At 33.8% G+C, this 18174-nt stretch overlaps 1 protein-coding gene across 4 annotated transcripts in view; it reads right to left on the bottom strand.

The window, feature by feature from the left end:
• Nucleotides 1-18174, bottom strand: part of LOC101896635 (palmitoyltransferase app) — a 390848-nt gene that overhangs the window by 13971 nt on the left and 358703 nt on the right. For 3 of the 4 annotated variants that reach the window (XM_059119664.1, XM_059119663.1, XM_059119662.1), the window contains 5 exons: nucleotides 16560-16671; nucleotides 16082-16236; nucleotides 15870-15991; nucleotides 13473-13665; nucleotides 12860-12950 (listed from right to left, as the gene is read on the bottom strand). In XM_059119664.1, coding sequence (XP_058975647.1) covers nucleotides 12860-12950; nucleotides 13473-13665; nucleotides 15870-15991; nucleotides 16082-16236; nucleotides 16560-16671 — 673 coding nt within the window. The remainder of the gene's footprint in view (nucleotides 1-12859; nucleotides 12951-13472; nucleotides 13666-15869; nucleotides 15992-16081; nucleotides 16237-16559; nucleotides 16672-18174) is intronic. The other variant, XM_059119666.1, reaches the window with a different exon arrangement.

Raw genomic sequence — 18174 nt, 5'->3', positions numbered from 1 at the left:
TGGGCCGCCATAATAGCCGATGGTCGCTCTCCACTCGTATTCATCGACCGTGGCATCAGAATAAATGCGAATATTATCGCGAAACGAGGAGGTTGTGGGGGTGTATTAAAGCCTTGGCCACGCAATCATTTTGTCCGCAGACCTTGGACATTCCAACAGGATTCGGGACCATCGCACGCGCAACCCAGGAATGGTTACAAAATGAGGTTACTCGCTTCATTTCCAGAGCTCAATGGCCACCAAAATCTCCGGATACCAATCCGTTGGACTATTGGGTCTGGAGTATTTTGGAAAGCAAGGTTGGCACTAAAAATACCAAAGTGTCGATCACCTCAAGCAAGCGCTCCGCCGGGAATTAGAAAAAAATGTAAAAATTATGGCGTTTTACTTTGTTGCAGTATTTTTATCTTACCCTGTAGAATAAAATATTGAAATTATTTGAGCCTACAAAAAGTTTGTCCTAAATACTCAAAACCGTTTTGGGATTTAGATCTACTAACCGAAAACCCGAAAACTGTGGAACAGTGATATTTAAGCCGTCTAAAATCTATATCTCCATAGACGAGAGCAAGAGTTTCTTTATAGGCACGAAGAAAGTAGAGGTCTTCTGCAAATATTTTTACCTAATTAAGAGACTTTAATTAGGTAAAAATATTTGCAGAATGTTAGTTCCAATATGTATACTATGGAAAATCGAATCCTGAAACTCGGTGCAAAATTTAGAAAGCTTTGTAAAGATTAAAAACATCATAACCCTATTTTATATTTGAATTTCTTGGAGAAGGACTCATCCCTTACTAATATACAGATAAGATTATCCAATAAACACTTTTTGAATTGTCTTTCCTTCATTATCCTTGGTGTTAGATGTTCAAAGTGAAGTTAACGCTTAAAAGAAATCAATGAGAGAATAAGAAAATGGATTTCTAGAATATGAAATTGTAGAAAGAAAGAGATCGTTGAATTAGAGATATAGAGAAAATTGAAATAAAAATATAAATGTGAAGTAACCAAACCAAGAAAATGGTTATCCGCCCAAGTACCCTGACTTAATAGTAGTAATAATTTCAAGTAACATTAAATTCAATTAATTATTTTTAAAAATCTCATTTGAAAAAATAAATATAAATCACATCAAGGCTAATAACTAAAGTGGCTAAACTAAATATACGTAATATAAAAAAATAAAAATTAATTTAATATTAAAAAAAAAAAAAAAAACAACAGAAAGAAATTAATTTGAATAGAAAATATTTAATACTAAAGACGTTGTTTTCAGTATTATTATTTTTTTTTGTTTTGGTTGTCAATTAAAAAATCGCATGAATCGTTTTTATTTTTCAAATTTGTTATGAAGTGATTAGAATTTTGTTTTTAAATATATATTTGTTGTTCAGTTTTTTATTTATTTGTGTTTTAATATGAATTTGGAGTTTTTTTTTTTGTTTTGGTTTTGGTTCGAAGCTTCAGCAACATCAATTGTGTTCCAGTACAAAGTGTTTGTATTTTATAACTAGTTTTTTTTATATATATAAATATTTAGGTCTTTTTTTTGGTATCAATATTTTATAAATATTTTCAATGACAACAATTTGTTTTTCTTGTGTGTATTTTTAATGTTGTGATTTAATTTTGTTGTTAACATGCTGAGTACTTTTTCTTAATATAAAATACATAAAAAGTGTTGGGCCTAACAAATGAATATAACGGATGGGAGTTTGTGTCATTTTTTAAAACAACTTTCTCAGGAAAATATAAAAAAATTCTTTAAAAATTTTACATTTTCGTCTCGAGTGAGAGCAGTAAGATAATAATAATTATAATAATGTTTATAGAAAATGATAAAATTAATAGCTATAATAATATTTATAATAACAAATTCTTAAATGAAAATTATAAGAATAAGTTTTGTAAATTTTTTTTGACTATTTTTTTTATCATTGTTATTATTATCATTACACCATGCGACAAAAAATAATTACAGGGAAAATGCAGCACATTATGAAAGAAGAGCTAAAAATAGAATAGTATTGGCGTTTTTAAAGTTAACATCGTAAAGTAACGGTAATTGAAGGAACAAGTTCCCCTCTCTCCCACATTCACGCCAATTTAGATACGGTTCGCTTTTGGGCAAACAAATATTGTATGGAAAATTTCATCTAAATCGGATAATAAATGTGATCTGCATTTCCTCAAAAGTAACTATGGGTCTATACCGTTTCCTTCTGCATGTTACAAAAAAATGCACAAAGACAAAATATTCTTATCGCTTCATTTCCAGCGCACAATGGCCCCCAAAATCTACGGATAACAATCCGTTGGACTATTGTGTCTGGAGTATTTTGAAAAGCAAGGTTGGTACTAAAAAATACCAAAGTGTCGATCACCTCAAGCAAGCGCTTGGCCGAGAATGGGCCAAAATACCGCAGAGCAATATTCGGGCAGCGTGTGACGGTTTCATTGGCCGTTTGAAGGCCATAATTCGTGCCAAAGGTGATCAATTCTAAAAAATCTAAACTTATTCTAAAATTTGTTGCTATTTCCGACATTTTTTGCTTTCATTCAATAAAATTTAAAAAAAAGGTGTAAAAAGTATGGCGTCTGACTTTGTTGCAGTTTTTTTTTATCTCACCCTGTATATCTAAAATCAATCGTTTCCAAGGAGTCGTAATCCGAACATTTTCAAAAGTGTGGAAGAGGGGAAAAATTTCCCCCTCCATTTAGGTTACTTTGCGACGTAAACTTTCAAAACGGCGATACAGGTGTCTTCTATGTTAACCTCTTCTTTCATCTGCTGGATTTCCCCGTAATTATTGAAAAAATTGAAATTTGTCGCCCAGTGTTTTTTATCAATACTATTATTATTATTATTATAATTATTATTACTATTCTTCTTCTTATTATTATTATTATTATTATTATTATTATTATTATTATTATTATTATTATTATTATTATTATTATTATTATTATTATTATTATTATTATTATTATTATTATTATTATTATTATTATTATTATTATTATTATTATTATTATTATTATTATTATTATTATTATTATTATATTCCTTGTTAGACCCAAAACTTTCGTATATGTATAATACGTATGTATGTATAAATATGTATTCTTTCTAATATAATTATAACACTTATAATTAGACATTGCCTTTAAGATGTAATTCATTTCATTTATTTATTGTTTTGTATTGACATGTTTGTTGTTAATTTACTATTTTTTTTTGGTTGTTGGTATTTGGTTGTAGTTGTTTAAAAATCATTATAATTTTTTTTCAAGAATTTCTTTTTCTTAATTCTCTGTGTAAAAGGAACTTAAATATGAGTTTGTTTTGTGTTACATGGTTTTATGTTTTATTGTTAAAAATACACTTATGGTTTATTTTTTCACGTACATATTTCTTTTTATGATAATTTCAACTGCACTTGTAGTAATTTTCTCAATTTTCTTACGATTTGTATAATTAAGTTTTTTTTTCTGGGTTTGTTTCATTAAAATGGCAGTTCTTAGCTAATAATTTGTTATCAATTTTTTCTTTGTATTTTTCCCATAATATTAATTTTTTTCGATTTTACTGTATAATTTTCCACTTGGTTTCTAGTCTGATAATTATTTCTTGTTGTTGTTCTTCTTCTTCTTCATCAATAAAATGTCAGTTGTTTTATTCAATATTTTATTTTATATATAAAGTGGCTATTTCATAATAACTATTTCTTTTTTATTTTCGTTTTATTTAGTAATTTGTTTATTTCTGTTTTTCTTTTTCGTTTAATTTCAACATTTTAAAATTGAAACCTCATATAAAAAAGTTACAAAATCGTCGAAATAAAAATCTTTGTTTCATTGCGAACTTATCTAATTTTTTTCGTATTGTTTTTTCTTTGTAATTTTCTTTAGGTAAAACTTACATATTTTCATATTCTACAATATCATTAATATATTTATTATTTCTATTTGTTTGTCATTTTTTATTTATTTTATAAATAAATATCTCGTTGATTAAGAGCTCTACAATAGTCTGAGATTTTGAAATAATGGAAAATTTAAAAGATAAGGCAATTTTTTCGAAATAATTCCAGTTTTCAATTTAACCGTGTTATAGTGGAAAATAATGGTAAACGCCGAACTCTGAAGTTAATTTTATGTTTTTAAATCAGCTAAACCTTTAAGAATCGTGAAATTTAAAACTAAGTTTTAAAAAGAGGAGAGGTTATTGGCGGGTAATTAGCTAAAATTTCGAATTCCATAAAAGCAATAGATTTGAATTTCTTAAGAATTTTTTTACTTTGAGTTAGAATAGAATTTTTTAAATATACAGGTATATTCGTGGTAAATAATTTTGGAAATTGACATTTTATTGCAATAAAATATTTTCTTTAAAAAGAAATAAATTTAGAATTGAATTTTTTAAATATACAGGTAAATAATTTTGGAAATTGACATTTTATTGCAATAAAATATTTTCTATTAAAAAGAAATAAATCATTTAAACGAAAAAAAAAATCGAGAAAAATCGAACAGAATCGCAATTGAATGACAAAGTATGGAAATTGCTACAATTTACATTAATTCATCGTCATTCTTAACAATCGAACATTTAGGAGTCATCATTGAGACGAATTTTGCCATATAAGGTCGAATTGGCGAAGAAGTTGGCTTCAACCATCCAATGCTTAGGATTTTTGCAAACAATTTTTTTTCTAAAAAACAAGCAAAATTGTCGCGTTTGGGGCACAAAAAACCCCACGCATTCATTGAAAAGGGGTGGCACCCAAAACGAGTAACTGGTGCGGATTTCGGGCCAGTGGCATAATTGGGCTATTTGCATATTCTCAGTAAAGATGTTCCTCATGAAAATAACAGTTGTAGAGTCAAGATCTCTTTGAACCAGATCCGTTTCAGGATATTTGGAAAAGATCTAGGGGTGTCCGTCCGACCGTCTGTTTGTATAATGGCTGGCTGGTGTGCACGATAACTCTCCTATTTGATCCAAATTTGGTACATCGTAATATAATAATCAAACTTAGATCGAAATCGAAGATGGGCAATATCGGTCTACTCCTTCCGGTACCTCCTCCAAAATATTTCAACATGTTCACAGAAAATAATTTCATAAATTATCCAACATTGTTCAAATTTTTGGAAGTCTAATATTTTAATCAGCACTAGGTCAGATGCGAACATGGACAATATCGGCACACAAATCTATAATCCATGCTCTGGGCACTGTTTTTGAAGATCGCATTATCAGCCGCTGAGCTGATGTCGCAATTTGAGATAAATGCCGCAATTTGAGATAAATGTTACTTAGACATGCCAGAGACAATTAGCGCTCTAAAGGACAATATTCGTAAAACCATACAGTATTCGTGAAATACAGCTGCACACAATCGATAATGTGCTTAACAATTGGACCGTCGTATAGGCAACCGCATGGCCAACTGAGGCAGGAGTTTGAATTAGATTATTTCCCGTTATCAAATACATTAGGCATTTTAATAATATGTTTGATTTTTGTTTAAAATTTTTAAAAATTTAAATATTTAAAATATTTCTGGAGTTGAATTATTTTTTTTACGGCATATTTGGCGTTATGACATATGATTACCATATTAAGTATATATATAGAATAATAATAACGGGTTTAATATTATTTTAGGAATTTTAGAATTTTGAAAAATTTCAAGATGGGTTTAATTACATTTTTAACGTCATTTAAATATATATATTATAAGACCATAGGACGTATGAAAAACATTTAGAATATGCATATTATAAATCATACGCCCCATATGCCTGCATATGGAGTTGACTCTTCACTCTTCACTCTTTTGTTTTTGGTGAGTCACTCCTGCTCGAAAAGTTAGAATTAGTCGAAAAGGGAAAGGGAAAAAATATTTTGTTTGCTGATTTGTGTGTGCGTAACAGCAAACGCGTTTTTATGTTGCTATGTGCAGTGGAAGAAGGTGATGATCGTCTACAAAATCAAAGAAGAGAAGAACAGTAGGAGAAAGGGGTCGGTGGATTTTGTGTACAAAACTAACAACTTATTTGAGCAAAACCGAAAAATTAGTTTTGTTTTTTTTCTACTCGCAGGAGTACTTTTGTTCGACTCTTTACTCGGATTTGAACGAGTTTTCCGGAGGTCTGGGTGAACTTAATAATATTACACATAGTTTGATAAAAATTTTCCGACAAATTTAAACAAATTAAGTGTAAGAAGGAATCAAATTAGAAACTAAAACCAGTAAAGAAAGTCTTAAAGTCGGGCGGGCCGACTATATGATACCCTACACCCCTTTTGTATATTTTGTAAAGCTTACATAACAAGTAAAAGTTTTTATGGGGAATTTGTGAGAATTAAATCATATCAACGATTTATAAGTTATAATTTAAAGCCCAAATGTATGGACGCTATGTCTATATCTGGACCGATTTTCACCAAATTTGACCTACTTATTTCTAGGATCAGTTTAGTCGTAAGTGCCAAGTTTGGTGCACAATAAAAGGCAAATCGGACGAAGATATATATGGGAGCTATATCCAAATCTGAACCGATCTCGATAAAATATGGCAAAGGTATTTTTGAGTTGTATTTGATATATTTCCCCAAATATCGTTGTAACAGAGTGCATATTACGGCTGCGGAGGACAAAAATAACAAATCGTATTAACAATATATATGAGAGCTATAGCTATATCTGAACCGATTTCGATCAAATTTGGTATTCTTATTTCCAGGGTTAATTTGGTCGTATTTTCAAAATTCCATATTACACGTTTAGTGCACAGTAAAAGGCAAATCGGACGAAGACAATGTGGGAGCTATATCTAAATTTTTACCGATTATCTCCAATTTCAATAGGGGTTGTCCTAGGGTCAAACAAATGACAAAGTGTAAAATTTCATCTGGATCGGACAATAAATATATACACGGACAGACGAACGGACATGCATTAATCGACTCAGAATGTGATTATATGCAGATCATCAAAAGGAGCTAAGGGTTTATCTCGTTTCCTTTCGCCTGTTACAAACAAATACACAAAGACATAATACTCTGACCCACTTTGTGGTGTAGGGTATAAAAACAGTTTTTAATTATTAAATTAAAGTTAATCAAGGGCGTAGTGATCGAATCACCAACTATAACATTTTCCATTGGAAATGATCTGTGATCGGTTTAAAGCTTGTGGAATGAGGGAAAATGTTTTAGTATAAAATTTAATATAAATAGTATTTTAAATTATAATATGATAGTTTTTTAGTATTATTTTTTTTTTAAGGATTTAAACATTTTGTTGGTAAAGTTGGGAAGGAGTAGTTTAACACACTTTAGTTTGGAAATAGTAATACATTATTAAATATTTTTTTAGGAATTACATTAAAATAGTTTAAAGTGTTTAAAGTTAATATCAAAATCACATTGTTTTGTTTTTATGTAGCAGAGCTATAACATTTTAAATATATATATTTGTTTAATATCTATATTTGCAATATTTATTATTTTTATTATTAATAACTATATTTATAATATATAACTATGTATATTTTCGTTTAATATTATATTGTTTAGGAAGCGCTTTTGTTTATCAACAAATATATCTTTATATTTACACACACAGACACACTCAGGGAGACATTGATTGGAATGTCTTCAGTTGATTATTCATAATTTCTTTACTCAAAAGAAACACATAATCAGCCATCGAGAATCAGTAGAATGAGTGTTCAGTTATCGCGTTCTTTTTTGTTCTGTTTTCTGTTAATGTCTGTTGCTTCTGTTTTTCTACTTTTTTTTACTTTATGCATGCAATTTACATTGATGTTCATTCATTCATCATCATCATCGTTATCAGCAGCAACAGTTGGAGGTGGCGGTGTTTGATTTGTTTATATTTTCAATTTCATTATTCGAAATGAAATTTAAAATGAAATGACGTGTGTGTGAGTGTTCTTTTAAATGAAATTAGAATGTTCTAATTGTACAGATTTGGCTATAACATGGAAACCAAACACAAAAACCAAAATGAAATGGAAACAAACAACACAAAAAAGGAAGAGGAAATTCATTTCAATTAGTTTTTTTTTTTTTTGGAGTTTCATATTGGAATGTATGAAGGGTATGTATGCGCATTGAAAAAAAAAAGACACTTAAAAGTTAATATTGAAATTGTCGAAATTGCAATTTCCTCTATTAACCGTTAAGTGCCTTGGGGCGATAGGAGATTACTCTACTTTGTAAACACTGTGCTCTAGTAATGAAAAATTTAAATGAACCATTTTGGGATGGTGTTGCATTTAACATAACTTGGTTGGTTGGGTGGGTGGTTGGTTGGTATGGCATAACTACTTAGCAAGAGGGGTTAGATTTCGGGGGGATAGGGGGAGACTTGTATTTATACAACAGAGTTCGTTTTTGGGGTCAAGGTGTCAAACAATACTACCATATGCAAGCAAGCATTGAGGGGACACTGTAAATGAAAGAATTAACATCAAAGCCAGCAATGTTCGACAGGAAACGGAAACACTGTTTAAAGTTGTCATTACTAATGTAAAATGTGTGTAGGTGGTTGAATACATAATACGTAGTAATTGTAACCATAAATGGTTGGAATGACAGATTATAATTCATTCATTCGCACGATGTTATCCAATAACATCGTTAAATATGCCCACATATATAGGTACTTGTTTATATGTTTACACACAATTTTAAATAGTTCCAAACGAGGATCTGTTCACAACTCTGCAGGTTTAAACTTTATGTTACAGGGACTTTTAAATATGTATATGTACTTACATTGGTTGTGAAATTATTAAGAATTAGTTTTCTCGATTTGAAATTTACTTGAGAATGTTAATGAGAAAATTTTTAATTTATGACAATTACATTGTTTATAAAATGTGAAACAAGCCCAATTTTAGATGTAGTCCGAGGATAATATAAGACCACTTCTTCTTCTCTACAAACGGTAAAATGTTGAAGTGCTGAGTTCACGTATTGGTTATAAAGTTTGACAATTTTAATATTTGCCTTAAACTAAGGTCGGGATTAAAGATTCCGGAAAAGTGTTTGTCTAATTAATATCCAGTTCCCTCTTTCCCCAAATAGGATCTTTCTTCGAAGGGGAAGGGGAATATTTTTCCATATATACAAATTTTACCAATCTCAGATTCGCTTCCTCTAGGAGAGTGGTATCAGGGGAAGATACACGGAATTTTTAATTCCGACCTTAGTTTAAGGCAGATATTAATATTTTCAAACTTATATTTAGCCTTTTTTCTGTTTCTCTTTTTTCTACATTTCATGTAGTTCTTCCAGTTATTTTTAGATTTTCCGATTCGAACTCTACTTATACATCGTGATATTTCTATACAACCCTTTTAGAAAAAAATTGAATAAATTGCTCTTATTCCTTTGAAATCTCTTTAACATGGGTACGGCCGAACTTGTTGTTCATTGTTTTTACTTCTAGTTCTTCTTCAAATATAATCCTAAAAATATCCACCGAATTACTCTCTTATGTAGCACGTAGACAAAAAATAAAAGAGAGAGATGTGATCCCAGAAAAATTCGAACTGTTGAAATCGTTGGTATTGAAATTTATCAGCAATGTATTTTATGTAATTTGGTACTTTTGATATTTTTTGATCCCAGACATGTCCCCTCATAGAAGGCCGAAAGTTCTTGCTTTAGATGACCGCAAGTTCTTGCTAAAGAAGTTCTTCTTGGAGAATGAAACAATGCTTTCTCGTAAAAGTCCTGAAGGTCTTCTTATAGAAGCCCAGAAGGTACCTTTTTAAAAGGACGGAAGGTGTTCAAATAGATGGCCAGAATGTTTTCTTATAGAACTCCACAAGTTCTATCCGTAATTGACCACAAGGTCCGTTCTTCGAAGATCAGAAGGTGTACTCATATAAGCCCAGAATGTCCTAGAGAAAAAGACCGAAAGGTCCTCTCATAGAAGGCATAATGGTCTTCCCATAGAAGACCAGAAGGTCTTTTATAGAAGGACAAAAATGTTTATCATAGAAAGGCAAAAACTCTTATCTTAGAAGGCCAGAAGGTCTTCTTTTAGAAGGCCAGAAGGTCTTCTCATAGAAGACCAGAAGGTCTTCTCATAGAAGACCAGAAGGTCTTGTCATAGAAAACCAGAAGGTCTTCTCATAGAAGACCAGAAGGCCTTATCATGGAAGACCAGAATGTCTTCTCATGGAAGACAAGAAGGTCTTCTTAGGGAAGGTCAGGTATTTGTATACAAAGCCAGAAGGTATTTTTATAGAAGGCCAAAAAGTTTTCTCAAGAGGAGAAGAAAGTCTTATCATAGAAGGCCGGAAAATCTATCCGTAGAACACGGGAAGTTCTTATCATTGAAAGTAAGAAGTTCTTTTCATACAAACCAGAGTGGCCACAATGAGAAGGCCGCAAAGTATTCTTATAGAAGTCCAAAAAGTCTTCCGATTTAAGGCCGAAAGGGCTTATCATAAAAGCACGGGAGGTCTTCTCGTAGGAGACCAGAAGGACTTTTCATAGAAGGCCAGAAGGTCCTGCCATAGAAGGCTTATCTTTAAAAAAGGCCAGAAATGTTTCTCATAGAGGAGCAGAAAGTCTTAAAATTGAAGGCCGGAAAATCTTATTATTGAAGGTCAGAAGTTATTTTCATACAAACCGGAAAGTCTCATCAAAGAAGGCCTTAAAGTATTCTCATATAAGTCCAAAAAGTCTTCCATAGAAGTACAAAAAGTCTTCCCATAGAAGGCCGAAATGTTTATTATAGAAGCCGAAAAGGTATTCTCATAGGAGACCGGTAGGTTTTCCCAAAGAAGAACTCTAGAAAAAGGCCGGAACGGTTATCTTATAAGGCTAAAAGGTCTTCCCATAGACCTTTAAAGATCTACTCGTGGAAATTCACAAGCTCTTCTCGTGGAAGACTTGATCTTTTTACAACAGTATAAACAGGCCACCAAAAGTTTGTAAATTATCCAAATTTGGATCGAATTGTTCTCTATTTGTTATTTCTTGAGGGTAGATTTGATGTATTTATCCTTTAACATGTTAAAAATTTTACATATGGCTTCCAAAGACAAGATTCGAGAGATCACGAAGATTATACTTAAAATTTGATTTCAAAATTTGGGCGAAGTTTTGAACTTTGATTTAATTCAAGAATTTTTTACAAAGATTGTTATAAAATGCTTGCTCATATTCCATGACAGGCAACTTAAATATATATACAATATTCTATAGAAAAAACTTCCCAAAGAAAAAGGTACTTAATATATTTACAAAATTAAATCAAAAATACCGAACACTTTCCACAAGTGCAAACTTCTTCCAACAAAAAACCGGGAGACTCGATCATGCATTTAACAGAATCATAAATCAAACAGACGGGGTTAGGGTAGGCATTCAAAACCACAAAAAGTCAAAACAAAACAATGTTTTGATCAGTGCTGCATCAAAACATTTTATTTTCCGCAGGGGCAAGGGGTCGTTAAAACAAAACTATTATTTTCGAAATTAAAAAACCAATAAAAGATAAATCATCTGCATTTAATTGAAATATGTGTTTTTGTACTGCCAACTCCAGTTGTCCTTCTAGGACGACTTTTTTTCAGTTTCAACACAACAAAAAGACAGCGACGACATCGAATGCTATTCGATGCGAATCGATGAAATACCACCACCAATTTACCATTTGGTTTGGTGCCGGAGACAGTTGTAGCAACAAATACCACAAGCGATAACGATATAACAACAACAATAAACACCCACAATTGCAGTAGAACATGGGGGAGGGTGTCTCCCCCTCGGTCATACTCCAGCTCGTAAGGCATATTGCCGATATCGCCAGCGATGTTGGCATCGTTGCGGCCCAGAAGATGCTGCCGGTGATTTCGTACTATGACGAATCGCTACCCGCCGCATCTTCTATAATTGAATTGAGATCGATATTAAATGAATACTCATAGAGATTCGAGTAGCGATCACGCTCCTTCCAGGGTGATCGGTGATTCATATAAAGATTTCTTTTACTAACACGAAATATTTGGCTATCTTTAATGGATTGATCGTCGTCACATGGCTCACCGCCACCACCAAAATCACATTCTCGGATGGTCAGGCGATTCGTGGGCGACTTCAGTTCGAACATGACGTCCTGGTGCTTGTAGCGCGGCCGCATCGGCAGTGGCTGGTAGCCGGGAATGACAACCTTCTGTGAGTCAACCGATTGCGTGGACTGGCGGCGCATGCCGCGCCCCTTGTTGAAGGGGAAGTTGCGCAGCAGATTCGAGTCCGTGCTGCGTTGTGGGGAATAGTACTTGAAGTCTGTGGGCGCCGGAGCTGTGGGTCCCGTCGTGTGTATGGTGGTCAGCGTGGTTGTGCTGGCCGAGGGTGCGGCCGACGCCTGTAGCTGCAGTGTTGAGGGACGTTTGGGCTGCTGATGGGTCTGCTGCTGCGATTGCAATGAGACGCCCGTGGCCGAGACGGGTGTAATGGCAGGTTGGACTGTTGTTGTGGCCACCGTTGTTGTGGCTGGCTGGTGATGCGGGTGATGATGCAACAGCGGCAGCGGTGAGTTGCGGGCATCGAACGACGGTGACAGAGGCAGGTGCAGGGAACGCTTCAGACTCAGGCGATAGGATGACACGGCCGGCGAGTGCATCAGCGAGGGTGTGGCCAATGCACTGGGCGTGGTATCATGATGCAGCTGAAGCTCTTGTTGTTTTTGGTATTTGTTATTGAATTGATGAGCAGGTGGTAGTAGTGTTTGTAGTGAACATTTTTGATGCTGATGTTTTTGTTTTTTGTGATGATGTTTGTTGCGTGACTTACCGTTTTGTAAATTGTCATAGCTGCGCGGCCTATAAACGCCGCCAGCGGTGGCAGCACTCCCAGCTTCCATGGCTGATGATGAGGTATTGGACTGGTCGATTTGATGCGGTATATGGCAGGATGATAGGTGTTCGGGTGGCAAGGAAATGCAAGGGGTGTATGCGTGTGGGTGTGTGGGCGTCGTTTCAATGAAATTCGTCATCAAAATGAAATATTCCAAAGAGAACAACAAAAACAAAAGGTTTGTTGGTCATGTCAAAGTGTTATTGTTGGTTGGGTGTTAATCAGTTTTTTTTTTTTGTGGATTTCATTTCATTCGTGTTTGATGGTATTGTTTGATTGATATGTGGTCCGGTTTTTTGCAAATGGGAAACAAACAGAGAAAAAAGAACAAAAAAATACATGTTTTGATCAGTGCATTATTAGTTTGGAAAAAATGAAAAATTTAATTCGTTTATTCTCTTTCAATAACAGAGGTGCTGTTTCAGAATAAAAATTGACACCGAGAGTTTTGAAAAAAATTGTTTGATACCAAAATGAAAGGAAATTCTCTTTGCACGCACGCACTCATCGAACAGACGATGCTAATTGTAAATTGGATCTAAAGACTTACCTCGTCATAGTATCTTGACTTGAGATCGCCACCACCTATACTAATGCCACCACCGGCACCGCCAATCATTGGCTGTGACGTGATCATGGCACCACTGCTCACATGGGTGGCACTTATCACATCGCTGAGCGGGTGGCGAGGACTTGAATGTTGTTGCATTTGTAAAATGTACTCATCGGTAGCGATGCCACGTCTGGAAAGGAGGAAAATGAAAAATTAAATTTTGGAAAAAGGGGATAAAGACAAATGCGAAAAAAGTAACTTTACATATGTCTGAGGTTAAATGAGAACGTTTCGAATGTTAGCACTTAAGGCTAGAGTACACATGATGATGATATTCATATAAAAAGTGATATTATCCACATTATCTGTAGAATTTGTATGGCATACTTTTAGGCTCTCCCCAAAGTTTTTATACCTTCAGCCATATGACTAGAGAGGGTATATATCATTTGATACGGCCAAAACGTGCCTTATCGAAATAACGGTTTTAGACACTAGGTCTCTTTGGGCCAAATCCGTTTCAGGGCATTTAGAGTCGATCTAAAGATGTCCATCCGTCCGTCTGGCTTGTGCGGCAGACAGGCGGGATTCTCCGACTTGGTCCAAACTAGGTAACTTGCAAACATAGATCGAGATCGGAGATGGGCAGTATCGGTCCATTCCTTCTGGTACTCTCCCTACAAAAGGTCGAAAGTTTCAAAGAAAATATTTAACAGTACAGAAAGAGAGGGGGTTAATTCGATTTTGCTCCAACTTTGCACATCCTAATATTTGCATCAGTGCAAGGTAAGATGCGAAAATGAACAATATCAGTCCTCTCCATCAAGTACCTCCCCCATAAACGGTCAACATTTTGAATAATTATAACTCTTATAAAATGTGATGTAAGAGTCCGATTGTCTTCAAATTGCACTCATCACAATATTTGTATTAACCAAAGGTCTGGTGTGAATACGGAATATATCGGTATACTCCTTCTGGTACCTTCCCAACAAAGGGTCAAAATTTTGAAAATCCATGAAGCTCTTAAAACGCGAATTTAGAAAATAAGCATCTGGTTATCTTCAAATTACACACATCACAATATTTTTATTAATCCAAGGTCCGGTGTGAAGATGGAACATATCGGTCCACTCCTCACCCCTGATACCTCCCCCCAAAATTTTCAAAGAAATTGTTTAACTGCACAGAAAGAGAAGGGTTATCCGATTTTGCTCCAACTTTGCATATCCTAACATTTGCATCAGTTCTAGGTCAGGTGAGAAAATGAACCATATCGGTGCACTCCATCAAGTACCTCCCCCAAAAACAGTCTAAATTTGGAATAATTATAACCCTTATAAAATGTGATGTAAGAGTCCGATTTTCTTCAAATTACACACATCACAATATTTGTATTAACCAAAGGTCTGGTGTGAATACGAAATATATCGGTCCACACCTTCTGGAACCTCCCCCACAAAGGGTTAACATTTTGAATATAGCGTTGCTTCTAAGTTTAAAAATTGTTGGGAGCTCCTTAAAGTATGCTATCAAAATGTAAAATGTGAAAAACTTCTTTACGTATGACTCTAACATAATGTGTAATCTGACCTTTATCGGTTCTAAAAATTATACCATTTTTTATACCCTCCACCATATTATGGAGGGTATATTAATTTTGTCATTCCGTTTGTAACTCCTCGAAATACTCATGTCAGACTCAACAAAGTATATATATTCTTGATCAGCGTAAAGTTCTAAGACGATTTAGCCATGTCCGTCTGTCAGTCTGTTGTAATCTTTCGAACAAATTGAGATAGAAGGCTAAAATTTTGCACACATGTATATTTTGCCAGTAGGCAGGTTAAGTTCGTAAATGGGCCATGTAGGTTCAAGTTATCATATAGCCCCAATATACCGTACCCCCCGATATTCGGTATTTTGATGATTTAAGCGACATTATTTACCGGGATTGTTTCAAATTTCGCATGTGAAGTTCGTAATGGATACTTCAGCCCATGCCAGAAAATTGTTTGCGCAGGTCCAAGTCTTCGTATAGCCCCCATATAACGGTACCCCCATATTCGGTATTTTGATGATTTTAGCTACATTATAAACAGATTTTTCTTCAAGTTTCGCATTTAAATATTGTAATAACTTATGACATTTATAATAAGCATTTGGTATTTTTAAGATTTTAACAGAATTTTTAACAGATTTTATTTTTTTTTTTTTTTTGGAAATTGCTAATTTTATACCAAATGGTGGAGGGTATTTAAAGGTCGGCCCGGCCGAACTAACAGCTTTTTACTTGTTATTTATTTATTTAAATTCGTATTATGGGCCATAGGAGCACCTGTCAAGTTCCTTATTTCTTTGTTCTTTCTTAATTGGTATTCCTGAAGTACTTACCTATCTATTAACGAAGGTGTCATGGGACCGCATAATATATGACAACAATTTAAACAAATATTCCCTCTGGAATATGGATTTAAATTGCGTTGGCCGCCTTTGGAAGAAAATGAGCCTTTGAGCTGTAAAATAAAAAAGTGAATAAAAACAACAACGGAAAAAGCCATTAATTATTTCAACTCAGCTAAAAAACATTTCATGTGGAAACTTACATCTTCGTTTGTTGTTTGATCACTGGTGGTTAAATAGGTATGAAATCCCGCCAAACCGATCACAGACCAAATGGAAAAGAAGCAGATAAAAACCACAATTACGGTGAATGGTGCCTTTTTGATGACTTCGAATACTTCCTGTTCAGTTTTCATTACTGCAATGAGAAGGAAATTGGAGAAACCCAACAAAAAAAACAGAAAAAAAGACAAATACGAAAAAAAAAATCAAAAGAAAGATAAAACTGGATAAAAAAAGTGACAAGGACTCTTGTATTTGTTTTCTAGGAAAGTGATGACTAGTAAAAAAGGGGATTTTTGTCCCATCTCTTTTTTTTGGGCGATGGTGGTGTTCAGTTGCGGTTCCTTTGATTCTGTTTTTTTTTTTTTTTTTTTTTTTTTGCAAAACTTTGCCGCCTTCCTTTTTTAATTTTAATTAAGACAATTTTTCTTGTTGTTTTTCTGGTTTTGTTGTACTTACATAATACTAAATGCGTCACAGAGCATGAAAATATGAACACGGCTAAAAAAGCCAACGAGACTAGAAACAGATAAAAGAAGCGATAATTACGTTTACCCACACAATTGCCAACCTAGAAAAAAAACAAAAGAACATTAGTCGAATGAATAGACCTAGGGAAAAAGAACAGAAAATAGAAAAAAAAGGAAAGTAAAAGTGTGGGAGACAAGATGACAGAGATGTTGACAGGAGATGATGATGATAATAATGGGCGTGAATGCTATGCTAACAATAATTAAATCTTTGGCTTTGTTAGTGGGTAAGACAGAACAAGGCCCACAGTTTTATTATAACTGGATTGGACGAGGTCCTGTAAAACAATATTTTGATGAATAGCAAGGAAGTCAAATTATTATAACAATCGTGTCGAGTTGTTTCAATCAAAGTCGAGGTCAGAGTCGAAGTTATAAACCGAAGTCGGAAAGTGAATATTGTGTCAATTTTAGTTATTCGGAACAATGACTACTTCCGACTCCGATTATTGGCTTGGATTCCGACGTCGAATCTGGCAGAGTAATAGAACTAGGACTTGGAAAACACCTACGGAAGAATATGGATATACCAACAAATGTTTTGAAAAGCGGCAGTTTAATCCGCCAGAACCCAATATATCCTCTTACATGATGAGAACTGGGAAATTATGGTAATATCTTTTTATGCCATAAAAATGGGAAAATATATTCCATATAGAACAGTATTGGCTTGTTTGTTCGGGATACCGTAAAATTTTGTTGTTACCAAATGGCCAGGCTTTATCCCTTTATTGTTGTTTTTATAAAAACAACGTTTGTTTATTAGATAAAAATGTTTATAAGTGCGGTTGTAAGATTTAGAAGTTTTTCCAAAAGAATTTAAGTTTTATGTAATTCTTTGGTTACTCTTCTATTAAGCTTACGATCTCGTCACTTGGGTAAAAAAAATGTTTTTTGTCATAGAAGTTATTTTTAAAATAACTTCTGGGGAGAATATCCCGGACATAAAACAAGGGAACCTCATGGTGGCTCTTTCCGACACCTAGGTATTCCCTGCCTTACCCCCTGGTAAACATTACCATCGTTCTCCACTAATAAACAAACGTTGTTTTTATAAGAACAACAATAAAGGGTAATTTTGCAACAACATATTCCGAATTTCGAAAGTGTTTGACGCAATTCTGACATCGATTTTGACAGACTAATAGGCCTAGGACTTTGAAAATGCCTATGCAAGAATATGGATATGTAACAAAAATTTATATTGAAACTCGTCATATGTCAAATCACAACATATATTGAGAAAACAGTACGATTCCGTAATAAGGGGTTTGTATAAAAATCTCTATATCCTCTAGAAAATATGTGGGTGTATGACTATTTAGAACCTAATCTCTCCGAGAACTCCATAGAAGGTTTCTGACGACAAATCAGGTTCGGGTTTTAAGACTCTGGTACCTGGTATTTGAATGTCTGAGGATAAATAATAATTTTCTGAAGACTACCTCAATCTACCTGAGCTAACTCCTCTGTCTCCAATGGGCGACTTAAGATTAAATATCTTAAGTAATGAGCAGTAAAACATTAATTTCTGAGGGGCAAAT

The sequence above is a fragment of the Musca domestica genome, unplaced genomic scaffold (genome assembly GCF_030504385.1).
Source record: "Musca domestica strain aabys unplaced genomic scaffold, Musca_domestica.polishedcontigs.V.1.1 15, whole genome shotgun sequence".
In the NCBI taxonomy this organism is placed as follows: Eukaryota; Metazoa; Arthropoda; class Insecta; order Diptera; family Muscidae; genus Musca; species Musca domestica.
The sequence above is the reverse complement of the archived record's forward strand: the minus strand, read 5'-3'. Positions and strand labels throughout refer to the sequence as shown.